Raw genomic sequence first — 13,056 nt, forward strand, 5'->3', positions numbered from 1 at the left:
TGTGTCATTTCCTGTCCACCTGCTCTGTATCCAGCTGCTGTAACATGAATGTCCTCAGCGACGGATCGATAAAGTTTATCTCATTCAAGATTCAAAGTCTTTATTATTAAATGCACAATATGAAATTCTTTCTTCTTTATCCACAGCTAATGCTAAATAATATAAATCTAAGAAGAAAACAGATTTTTAAAAAAGATAAAGTAGAAAAAATAAAATAAATAAATACTGTACAAAATAAGGAGCAGCGCAACATCAGCTGTATTTGCAATAATCTACTTCTTTTTTATTTTTATTTTTTTTACTGCTATAATCAGAATTGTCGTGACACTCTCCAATCATTTTAAATTCTATTTCACTCGTTTATTTTGTAATTTTTTTCTCGCCTTTTGACGCTTTTATTTTGAAGGACGTCAGCGACGCGCTGGCGTGTGTCGCGTGCAGCTTGACGTCAGAGCGGCGGCGGCAGGAGGGAGCGGCACCGACGGCGGCGGAGACACGGACGGTGGATGACGGTGAGTCCCGCTCCTCTTCCTCTTCTCCATTTTACTCCTTTTCTCCGCTCTCCTCCCGCCGCCGCGTCGCGGTTCGGTAGCCGGGGACGGAGCCGAACCTCGGGGGCGACGGGCAGGGAGCGGCGGCAGGCCGGTGTCGAGCCGAGCCGAGCCGAGCCGAGCTGGGCTGGGTTTGCGGAAGCGAGCGACCGGCGGACAGACGGACGGACGGACGGAGGGACGGGGAGGCGCACGGACGGACAGCGGCTCCGTTAGGGGGCTGTAGCCGGGCACGGGCAGCTGGAGGCGGCCGTGTGTCCGTCCGCGTGTCCGCTCGTTGGTCTCCGGTGCTCCGGAGCAGCGGGGCCTGCTGGCAGAGCTGCCCGGGTAGGGAGCGTTCTGAGGCGGCCACAGAGCTGCGGAACCCCCGCTGCTCTGCTGGAGGAAAGAAAAAAAAAAAAAAGAGAAACTTGTGACAGACTGAGTTTGTAGGAGTCTGTCTGTCTGTCTGTCTGTCTGTCTGTCTGTCTGTCTGTGTGTCTGTCTGTGTGTCTGTGTGTCTGTGGCAGCGCACCGCCGAGGCTCGGGACTGGTGCTGTCAGCAGCAGACTCTCTGACAGGCCCCACCTAGTTCTGCTCGGCTCGGGTCCGCCGGTCCATCTCTCTGCTCAGACAACTTCACTTCAGTAGATTAACACCAGGCTGGAAGCGGCTCAAGTGCACGAACCGGTCCAAAACCCAGATTAAGTGGAGGTCCAGAGGAGCTGCAGGAAGGAAGCCGAACAGCAGCAGAACTTCTAAATGTTCACAAGTTCATGTTTATGTCCGAAGGACCTAAAAAAGGATCATTTTTGTTATTAATTAATCGGACCATGAGTTTAATCATCGTTTTGTTGAGACACCTTCCAGATGTGTCTCCTGTTGTCTAGAACCTACAGATGTCCCATCTACTACCATATAGACACATAAAAAATCACATTTATGAAGCCGGAATAAGCATTTAAAAATATATATATATATATGTTATTTTAATTATCAAAAGTTAGTTTAATTAAATTGCAGCTCTGCATTAAAAGAAATGAAAGGCTTCACTGCATTGGCTGGTTGTGAAGGAGCTTTTTAAACAGTTCCTGTCCTGTTGTTATAGTCCCGTTATTTACATTATAGAACAATCTGCTCATTAGTTTCTTAATTAAATGACTGAATGCTTTGTCTTTAGATGTATAGTAATTTACATACGTCGACTGTAGTGGACCGAGAACAGAGCCCTGTGGTACTCCATGACCAAAAACTCTCTAGTGAAGTTGATTTTTTATGTAGTTAGATCACTCCTGCTTTAATGCAGTAAAAATAATAATAATTTAGACTATAAAAAACTAAAAATAGTTAAAATGTCTTGTCTTGTGTCGTCTAAAACCCAAAGATATTTCATTTTTGTTATTGCAGAAAAGCATCAGATGTTCACATTCAAGAAGGTGGAACCAGCAAATGTTTATTTTTAATTTCTTAAGTTGTTTTGTCATCAGGATTTATTGTTATATGCAGCTGGAAATGTGACATAACAATAAGTAATCATGGGTCACCAAACGAGTTAAACTTTAACACTAATTATAGTTTCGATCAACCCGTACATGAGGCTTAAATGATTTTGGTCAGTCTTTGAATTCTCTTTAAAAAGTCATTAAAGGTGTTAAATCTTAATTATGCAGATTCTTAGACGCGTCCTAAGTAGCAAAACACTATAATGTCTCCACACCTCATATTCAAAGTAAATAAATCGATAAATAACGAGAAATCCTTTTTAGAAAGATGCTTTATCCATAAAGTCAAAATGCTTTGTGAGGTCTGTGCTTGTTCGTTAACATTTTCTTAAACATAACGATTGTTTTGGCCTTTTTAATTAACCTTGTAGACCAGCTCTGACTTTTGCTGTTGTTGTGCCTCTGGTGGCCTGTTGTGTTCAAAGTGTTGCATCAGGAAGTTTCGGGGGAAGTCCAGATCCAGTAATACTCGTGTAGACGCAGATTTGTATGAAGAAGTTATAAAAAGCTGCACAGAAGGAAGTTCAGAAGTGAAAAGTTTCAGCGTGGACGAAACGGATCAGTCGTCCGAGTTTGGCGTCTGAATCTCAGCTCTTCCAGCTTTCACTTCGTTGGCCTCGCCTCTGCCGCTTCAATCCGTGGCTTCCTGCGATTTGTTGGACTCGTTCGGACTTGTTGCATCAAACCGAAGAGCGACGCAGCCAGGCAAGCCCTGTTCAGGCCTCCAGGCCACGAAATCCATCTCTGCTGATGCCTGTGCTTACAATAGGGCAGATACAACTCCAGGTTTTATCTTCTGTAGGAACCGTATGTGTTGTGGGTAGTGGAAGTGCCGTAGGTACCGAAAAGGTTGTAGCTACTGTAGATGCTTTAGGTACCGTAGATGTTGTACTTACAGTAGATGTTGTACGTACTGTTCTTTAGGTACCGTAGGTGTTGTACGTACGGTAGATGTTAAATGTATTGTAGATGCTTTAGGTACTGTTGATGTCGTCAATGCTGGAGACGTTGTAGGTACCTTAGACACTGATACTGTTGGTACTGTGGATGTTGTAGGAACTGGTAATGCTGTAGGTACCGAAAATGTTGTAGTTACAGTAGATGTTATACGTACTGTAGATGGTTTAGGTACCGTTGATGTCATCAGTGCTGGAGACGTTGTAGGTACCACAGGTGCTGCAGTGACTATAGATGCTGTAGTTACTTTAGCTAGCGTAGATGTTGACAGTACTGGAGACGTTGTAGGTACCTTAGATACTGTAGGTACTGTGGATGTTGTAGGGACTGGTAATGCTGTAGGTGCTGTAGATGTGGTTACTATACATGCTGTAGTTACTATAGATACGGTACGTACTGTAGATGCTTTAGGTACCGTAGATGTTGTAGGTGCTGGAGGTGTTGTAGGGGTGTATACGTTGAGGGCACCGTAGATGCTGTAGGAAGTGGAGACCCTGGACGGTTTTGACTTCCTGACATGTTACCTTTAGTGTTTGTGAACTTCGACAGCTGCGTCTGTTGTAGCAGTTTCCCCACACAATGCTTGTAAAGGCTAATATTAGCTTTTTAAACCAATGAACTCTCTTTAAATGTATGTTTATAGACGCTACAGTCGGTGGAGTTGTTTTCTGTCAGATTTGGGGTCCAGAATCATGGAGTCTGAACGGGTCAGACCTGTGGTGACGTCCCAGTAACCCCCGATGACTCGTCACCCAGAGGACTTCCAGCTTTGTGCTCATCGGACCAGAGACTCGTGTAAACAGAACTTTAGTTGTGTTGCAGAACCGAATACGTTCCGGTGACGTCAGCTATACGGCCGGCTGACGCTTTATGACTCCGTTTGGTGTTGAAACCGGGGATTGTGGGTAAAATAACACGCTGGGGACGAAGGTGGCAGTTGGACAGAAATGTTAGCGTTGGGTCCCGACAGCCGCCTCGCCGCACACTTATCCTGTCACCACGGTAACCACAGCAGGCCGTCATTAGCGGAGATGAGACGCTCGGTGTGTGCCTCTGCTTTAATGTGTGTCTCTGTGAGGACGTTGTCAGGATACAGTTGGACTGATTACAGCCGTAAATATCTTCACAACAAGCTTTTTACTCTGTCCCTGCTTTGAGCACATCTCTAAAGTCTTTAATTTAATAAAAAAGACAATTTGTTGGTTAATCATTAAATACTTTATGACTGCCTTGAAGTATAAAATCATATTTTATTATATTTGCATGTGTTTCTCCCACAGTAAGTCGTGTTTTGACCTTTTGTTGTATTTATGACGTTAGAAGTCATCAAGGCGTTTTTTCCTCCACGTGAACATTATTCTAGTCTTCTTGTGTGTTTTCTTATTTTTATCACATAAAACATTCACAGTACATACATTTAGACGTCATGTAAACATTTATGGAGCGTCTTCGTGGGTAGTTGTGATTGAAAGTTAAGGTACAAAAAAATCGTTCTATTTTTATTTTTCTTATCTGACCAAAGAGCTCCTGCTGGAGATAAAAAGGTCCAAGAAAGAAAACATGAATACAGTCAAATCCTGAACATAATGAGTCGTATATTTAATGTTATATCAGCTCAGACTAATGTCAGAAGTATTTTAAAATGATTGTTTTTTAAATCTTTTTCCTCAGCAGTGCACGAGTGATTCAGGGTTTTTAAACAAGGCTTCAGATAACGACGACTATGGATCAGTGTGCTCAGTATTTATTAAACTAACCGCCGATAACCAGCAGAATCACAGCCCATAAAAGCCTCGTTCTGTCAGAACAACGGTCCGAAACCACAAAATATTTACTTTGATGTAAGCAGGAAGTTGTCGGTTTGACACATCTGCTGATTCGTTGTAATTTATTTTCGTCTCGTCGTTGCAGTTTTGACTCCTGATGTCTGATTGATTGAACCGGTGACAGGAACCGCTAAAACCTACGAGTGCGACTCGTTTCAGGGCCGAGTCGGACCCGTGAGTGTCGGCGAGGGTCCTCACAAAGACAGAAGTGTGTGTGTGTGTGTGTGTGTGTGTTTGTCGTCTCCGTCGTGTTGCTTCTTGTTGCCGTGACACCCGGGGGCTGCACACGCTCAGAGAGGCACGACTGGTATGCACACGCACACACGTCGGCGCGTGGCAACCGTAACCAGGAAGCATTCCGCAGCTGTGACATCAGCGCCAGCTGTGCGATCACGTGACCCCGCCGGGTTTGGTTAAGTGGCCCTCCTGGTGCATGCTGGGTAATTATGACCTCCCGGTGAGAGGGAGGAGATCTTCATCCATCCAGAGTGTGTTTGCTGCTCGTCGTCAGCTCAGGTTTGATCTTCAAAGGGCTGCTTGGAGGCCGGACCGGGTCTAAAAGTTCATTAACGAGATGAATCACCGACTGTTTTAATTATTTAAAGCCTCCTTTTTCTTTTTTAGCTCGTTGACATGTTCAGGTGGCGTTTTTTTATCCTGCAGGAGTGAAATCAACACAGTGAGTTAGTGTTTTCATCCTAAACCTGCAGTTTCACGACGACAGAAACACAGATTCAGACTTCCAGGGTTAAGAAACCTAAAGAACTGATCCTGTCAGCTTTCAGTTTGGGGCTTTCTGGTTCTGGTTCTGGTTCCAGCGTATGTGACTGAATCATAGAGTTGTCTTATGGTGAGCTGGTGTGCTCGAGGGGCAACAGGGACCTCATAGATCTGCACAAGTATTGCTGCTGAAAAGAGTTTCTGAATTAACCGATAAGGCAGAAAAAGATAAAGATCTTGGATGTTTAATCCTGTAGAGACCTGAGGAGGTGGTCACCTAGACCAGTGGTTCTCAAACTGGGGGTCGGGGCCCCCATGGAGGTCCCAAGATAATTTCAGGGGGTCGCCAGATTATTGTCAAAAAAATAAAAACATAAATAAAGCCTACATTTATCAAATAAATGTATATTAGGACTGTCAAAATTAAACGTGTCTACTTGTGCCTGCTCTTTTTTTTTTTAACTTGTTAATATTATGACTTGATTATGCGATATTGTTATTATTCTTTTTTTTTCTTTTTTGTTTTTCTATTTTTTTCACTTTCATTTGTTCAAAATAAATTCAGTTCATTCATTTAAGAGAAAATTAATATAAAGAGATTCATCTATGGAACAAACACATTAGTTTTTAAGGCTTGAACAACAACGTTTTTATTCATGCTGTATTAAAAATTCAAATCGGGGTCATGAACACAAACTCATGTTAGCTTAGGGGTTCAGAAAGTTTGAGAAGCACTGACTCGGCCTACAAATAGTTAATGTTGCAGAGAGCATTGTGGGAGTTTAGCATCAGCGGGACCAAGACGAAGACGTCTGAGGAGGTTCATGACCTCCGACCAGCTCCTACGTTAAAGATGAGGTTCCAGCTGCTTCAGATTTTACGCTTTTCTGTTCTGGCAAATTGATATCTTTGGGTTTTAGACGACAGAAGACATTTGAACTATTTTTAGTTTTCTCATAGTCAAAATTATTATTATTGTTACTGCACTGAAGCATTTAGCGACCTAAATACATAAAAAAGCAACTTCACCAGAGAGTTTTGGGTCATGGAGTACCACAGGGCTCCGTTCTCGGTCCACTACAGTCGACATACGTAAATCTAACAACAAAGCATTCAAGCACTTAATCAAGAAAACAATAATCAGATTGTCCTATAATGTAAATAACATTATCCATTAGCCATGTGGTCAGCTGTTGGTGAGGGGACCAGCTTGAAGTTTGCGACCTCTGGACCTCGTTTCTTGGACTAGAATCAGCTCCGCCTTTTCAAAAAACCGAATCATTGGAGTGTTTAAAGCTTCTGTGTGAGTCGTCTGGTGATTGTGTTGACGTTGTGTTTGGCTGAAAACATGAAAACCTCACACATGTAGAATTACAGACGTTTGTAATGACAGTTCTCCAGGTGTAGCAGGAGGCGGGGCTTCCCGTGCTGCTGCTGCTCTCTGATTGGCTGCTGCTGCTTAATGATGTCCAGGACTGACCCCTCTCTCTCTCTCTCTCTCTCTCTCTCTCTCGCCCAGCAGACAGACAGTCAGGATGCGTGAATACAAACTGGTTGTTTTAGGATCAGGAGGCGTCGGCAAGTCAGCTCTGGTAAGTCTCTAAAGCCGCCACTCAGCTGTTTGTGTCGGAAAACACGTCTGGTGTCGTTTCTTGTTTGTCTCGCCGTCGATAAATGTGAGGGGAAAAAAACAACAACAACAACAAATGGATGCTTAAACCGTCCTGTAAACAGACTGAAGGCTTCAGTGTTGTACCAAAACAACACAGTTAAATACGGTTAAATAGCACCAAACGTGGATTAATACGCTGAAGAAAATAGTCCCACCCAGGAGTAACCAATCAATACATTCAATTTTATTTTGTTTGTGTAGAGCAGTTATAGAGCTTCACATGGTGAAGCGAAGACCTTAAGAACTGACTATATATGAATGATATATAAACTAAGATATTTTAATTTGAAAATAAAAAAGAGAAAACTGAGTTTCTTATGGACGCAAAAAATAAAAATATAGAAATTAATTTGATAAATATTTAAATGAATAGCAAAGTAATATAAAGATTGAAAATCAAAATTAAATATAAAAATGTTTAAAAAATATTCAATAATATGCACAAACAAGAATGCTTTTGAATGTTATTTTTTAATGATGATGACTGTTATTGTTATGATTATTATTATAACATAAAACACGTCAACCATAAAAAGGACGTTTTAATAAACTTTAATGCACTTAGTTGAATAAATGTACAATAGACTTAAATACATCCACAGATATAAATACGTTTCTTTCTGCCTCTATTTATAAATCAAATATACACTTTAGCAGCATTATTAAATATGAAAAAGCTACTTTTTTTTTGTTGTTTCCTTTGTAATTTGGTTAAAATAATAATAAATATTTTAGAAACATTGGAATTATTGAGACTCGTTTCCCCACATTTGAGCTTCAGATTGTGTTCGATTCTTTAATCATGAGCTCGTCAGAGTATTTCGACCCAAATTCCCCCCAAAGACGAGCCGAGCCTGAAGGCTCTGTGAATGATGTCCAGTTCAGCGCCGCCGTGGTGTCGGCCCGGCCACAATGGAGCGCTTCACTCCAGACGGTATAATGGAGACGTGTCAGTGTGTCGCGTTAATTCCATTCTGATGAGTTCCAATGGAGGCAGCCGAACAGAGCTCCATTAACGCTGCCCTACTTGTGCTCTGTGTGTCCAGACTGTCCAGTTCGTTCAGGGAATCTTTGTGGAGAAATACGACCCGACGATAGAGGACTCCTACAGGAAGGTACAGGAACCCACCTCCAGCTTTAATGTTTAACATGTGTTACTTTAAACTGAATCATCAGTAAATGTTTAACATTACAAACATATTTGTTGCCTGTAAAGTTCAACACATCTGTGTATTTTGGTGCATTTAACTCATGATTTTAACCTTTTTTTTCTTCTATTCCCTGATAATACTGTTAACCATTAACCAGCTGTTAACCTATAACCAATACCTGGTTAACTGTTTAACTGTTCATCCATCACGTTTAGCTGAAGTTAATCTGTATCTAACTATTTATCTTGTTACGTTTTCAGCTAACTGTTTACTCTTAGCGATTCATTACTTTGAGCTTGATTGTTTTCGGCTAGCTGCTAATACATTATTTTAGCTAATTATTTAACCGATTAGTTTAACGAGCTATTTATTACTTTTAACTGAGCGTTTAATCCATTTTCTAACTATATATTCCTTTAAGCTATCTAACCCATTATGTTAGCTAATTGTTTCTTGCGTTACGCTAACCATTTAATTTATTGTTTTAGCTAATAACATATTCATTTTATATAACAATTAAATCAGCACTTTTACTCAACCCATTTAATTACATGATTTGAGCTTTTTACTACTTTTAGCTTTAATTATTTGTCGCTTTTTCGCACAGATTTGTAACCAATAACACAAACTTATGAGTTAATGTGAAACGACTGAGGAGGTAATTAAAATGAGTAAATAAACAATAAATCAAGATTATGATATAAAACCTAACTATGTTCATGTAATATGTCAATGATGAGATTAGGATTAAATTTATGACATAAACGTTAATGTTGTGTGTTTGTGTGTCTGCAGCAAGTGGAGGTCGATGGACAGCAGTGTATGCTGGAGATCCTGGACACGGCAGGAACAGTAAGAACCCACCAGCGTCCACGTATTTCTGGTTACCGTCTGTCCGTCCGTCTGACCTCCCGTCTGTCTGTCTGTGGTTCTGTAGGAGCAGTTCACGGCGATGAGGGACCTGTACATGAAGAACGGCCAAGGCTTCGCTCTGGTCTACTCCATCACCGCTCAGTCCACCTTCAACGACCTGCAGGACCTCAGAGAGCAGATCCTCAGAGTGAAGGACACCGAGGACGTAAGACGGACCTCAGGACCGACTCTAAACCGAGCCTCAGAGTGAAACGTCATTGACTTTGATTTAAACTTAGTTTACACGCCAACGTACCACAACGTCGGCGTTTAAATACATTTACAGCCTCCAATGAAAACACAGCATCACAGATTCAACCTTTAAATTAGGAGTTTGCAAAATGTGCTCGTTTCTTTTTGGGTCATTTTTACACTTTGGTTGTTGTGTGAAGGGAACAAACCAGAAAAAGCCTTTCCAGCCTTAATGCTAAGCTAAGCTAGCCGTCGGCGGTTTGTAGACGAATCATTTGTTCTTACAAACCAAGACGTAGTGCTACGACCCGGTCAGAGGAAATCTGATATCTCTGTCCAAGTGCTTCAGTTCAGCAGCCTGGATATAAATCTTGAGCTCTGCTGCCCCCTGCTGGACGCTTCATAACACAGCTGATGGTGAGGACGGAAGAAATAGAAATATATTGTTTTATTAACAAGCAAATCATAAATAAATTAATGAATTTGAAATTTATTTCCAGCATATTGATGAATAATTTTTTAAAAATCAAATCAAACCTTCATTTTAAACAAACAAAAATGGGGAGAAATAAATCTGCACATGTAAAATTAAGCTGTTTATAAAAGCTTTAAAACTCAAAATCAATTTTAAGGAAACAACAAATAAATACATTTAAAGTTAGAAATGTATTTCAAACAAACAAAACTGAATTCTAAATTAAAAAAAGGCTAATAAATGTAATTTGAAATCAACAGAACAAACAAACATTTTAACAGAAAGTACCTAAACATTTAAACGTGATTGTCAACAAACTAGAAATGTTTTTTAAGCAATAAAATCGTCCTAAATTTAAAATTCTGTGTTTTATTTATTTAAAAAATAAATAACTGAAGGCTTTGAACAGATTTATTATACGTAAATAAGCAAACAAACAAAAATATACAATAAATAAATGCATATATTTAAAATGTATTTGAAATTAAAAACTGTAATAAAGAAGAAAATTACAATTTACATTAATTCTTAGCAAGAAAATCAACAAGTAACAAATTTAAAAAATGCTAATTTATTTCAAACAAACAAAATATTAAATAAATTAATTATTTGGAAATCATTTTAAAAACGTTCCGTAGCTACAGATTCATCGTCGTGGATCAGAACGTCGTGTTGCAGGTATTTACGGGTTCTGTTTGAATGTTTGCAGGTTCCCATGATCCTGGTTGGAAACAAGTGCGACCTGGAGGTGGAGCGCGTGGTGGCCAAGGAGTCGGGCATCGGCCTCGCCCGCCAGTGGAACTCCTGCGCCTTCCTGGAGACCTCGGCCAAGAGCAAGATTAACGTCAACGAGGTGAAAACGCGCCTTCACGTCTGCTCAGGCCTCCTCAGATATTCAATACCGACTAAAATAACTGACGGCAAAACACGTTAGAAAGTCCACTGACGGGAACGTTTATGGGCTTAAAGTATGAAAACTAAACGACTTCCTTCATGTTGTGCTTTCTTTGTTCGGTTTTGAACCCGTCCCTTGTGTCCGTTGCAGATCTTCTACGACCTCGTCCGACAGATCAACAGGAAGAGTCCAGCTCCGGGGAAAACTCGCAAAAAGTCCACCTGCCAGCTGCTCTAATGACAGGTGTGTTCAGCGCACACGCACGTCGTCACGGACACGTGTGTCGTCGTCGTGCACGTTAGCATTCACGCGCTCTGCTTCTCCCTCCGCAGCGCTCCGCTCACTCGACCAACCAACAACCAACAACCAACCAATCACAGGACATCTTCCAGCTGGCCACGCCCCCTTTAACACAGCCATGTCATCATCAACATCAGCCACCTCTGACCTCTGTTACCATGACGACCACATCCCCCTCCCCATCCCCTCAACACACTGTCTACTGGAGACTGTTGCCTTGGAAACATTAAAACCAAACATCAAAAGACTGCGATGGCGGCGGCGACGACGATGATGATGATGATGATGATGATGATGATGATGATGGTGGAGCTTCTGCTGTCTGCAGGAATGTGGGGTTCCTCCAAACAGCTGCCCAGATTTAAACCGCGGTTCCCATCATGCTCTCTGCTAGGCCGTTCTGCGCTGGGGAGTGGCTTCTTGCTTCTTTGATTTTAAGTGTCTCTTTCCTTTTCTCCTGCTTTCGTTTCACTTGTTTTCCGGCGGCGCCGAGCCACGGACGCCCGGCTCGACCGTGTTGTTGCCGCGGCGACGGCGCGGCGAACACGAGCGACTCCGAGCGTCCGTGGCTCCGGTCGAACCTGTGGATCCATACAGTGAATATTATTATTATTATTATTACAGTGGTTCTGATTATAATTCTGTGTGAAAAGATATAAAAGTCATTTAATGTTTTTGATTTTGATTTTTGGGTGGGGGAGGGGCGGGGCGGGTTGGGGTGGTAGCGGCAGGTCGTGGTGTCAGCTCACCGTGTTGATAGCATTAAGCTAATTTAGCTTAGCACACAACTAACTGAGTGAGAATCGACAACATCCAGAGAGAAAGCGTTGGAGGTTAGCGTGGTTAGCATCTCGTAAACAAGCTAGCTGTAGGCGTCGGTCTGAAGGTGGAGCAAACGACGAGGTGTGAGCTACACCTAAACGTCTAATAATTGAAAATCGTACCACCTCATCGTAGCTGCGTTTATTCCAGGTGAACGGCAGGTTTTGGTTTAGAGTTATTATAAAAGTACCGGCCCCGCAGTAGGAGCTCAATACAACAAAGTCAGTCGTAGCATTCAGAGCTTTTGTTTTTGTAAATACGCTGCATGTCCATCCACTGTGGTGGTCCTGGTCAGGTTCAAACATCTGGACTCCATCTGAGCCCAACACATTGAGCTGTGAGCAGCAGCCAGGTTTGGTTCTGGTCCTCCGTCCATAGAGGCTGATGTTCTGAAGTGTCCTTCACTGTCTGAGCTTCACACTAACTCTGGTCTACGTTGATAAGCCCTGTGCCAAGAAGTCGACTGTCCGTGGAGTCATTGTAGGAGGACGACCACTGCAGCCCTGATCAGAGCTACTATGGCTCCTTCTGGACCTTCTGGTTACTGCTCACACTGGGCTGCACTGGGTTTAGTTGATCTTAATGGATCCTTTACCATCTATGTGAAGTCACAGTCAGATGTTTTAGTTCCTCTGCCAATTCTTTTCCATGTGAGCAGCCAGTAGACCCAACACTGCTGGTCTCGGCTCATTTTATTACCCAGCTCATGCAGTCGGGCTGATTGGAAACCACAGGTGGACTTCACCAATCAAAGGTTTTCTAACTTGTGTCGCATTGAGTTTCTACTTTGGGGCCTGAATTTTCAACGTAGCCTTTCAACAATATTAGCTTTTATGTGCTCTTAATTATAAATACTGTTGAACGTAGAGATAATGCAGCTTTAACTCATCTGACATGCTGTCGTAGAACACAGTCGAACGTCGTGAGCGGATGCTGTCTGCGGGGTGTTAGCATTAATAGCGTGAACAGTGTATTCCTAATGAGACTGATGCTAGTCATTGGTTGTAGCTCGTAGCGGCAGTACGAAGTAGCAGACGACATTGTTAGCAGGAAATATTGCCAATGCTAACACACTGTGGAGCCGTTGTTAGGATTTTCTTGA

General features: G+C 42.1%; 1 protein-coding gene across 2 annotated transcripts in view; it reads left to right on the forward strand.

Annotated features, from left to right (window-relative positions):
* The window catches only part of LOC103368175 (ras-related protein Rap-1b), a 19,892-nt gene extending 8,086 nt beyond the window's left edge, over window positions 1-11,806 (forward strand). The window contains exons 1-8 of one of the 2 annotated variants that reach the window (XM_008296449.1): window positions 449-512; window positions 7,058-7,127; window positions 8,254-8,322; window positions 9,154-9,210; window positions 9,296-9,436; window positions 10,647-10,790; window positions 10,983-11,075; window positions 11,165-11,806. In XM_008296449.1, coding sequence (XP_008294671.1) covers window positions 7,071-7,127; window positions 8,254-8,322; window positions 9,154-9,210; window positions 9,296-9,436; window positions 10,647-10,790; window positions 10,983-11,069 — 555 coding nt within the window. In that variant the 5' untranslated portion in view covers window positions 449-512; window positions 7,058-7,070 and the 3' untranslated portion in view covers window positions 11,070-11,075; window positions 11,165-11,806. Of the gene's footprint in view, window positions 1-448; window positions 513-7,054; window positions 7,128-8,253; window positions 8,323-9,153; window positions 9,211-9,295; window positions 9,437-10,646; window positions 10,791-10,982; window positions 11,076-11,164 lie in introns of those variants that run through there. The other variant, XM_008296450.1, reaches the window with a different exon arrangement.
* Window positions 11,807-13,056: the final 1,250 nt, after the last annotated feature.

The sequence above is a fragment of the Stegastes partitus genome, unplaced genomic scaffold, assembly GCF_000690725.1.
Source record: "Stegastes partitus isolate 25-593 unplaced genomic scaffold, Stegastes_partitus-1.0.2 Scaffold1129, whole genome shotgun sequence".
Classification (NCBI taxonomy): Eukaryota; Metazoa; Chordata; class Actinopteri; family Pomacentridae; genus Stegastes; species Stegastes partitus.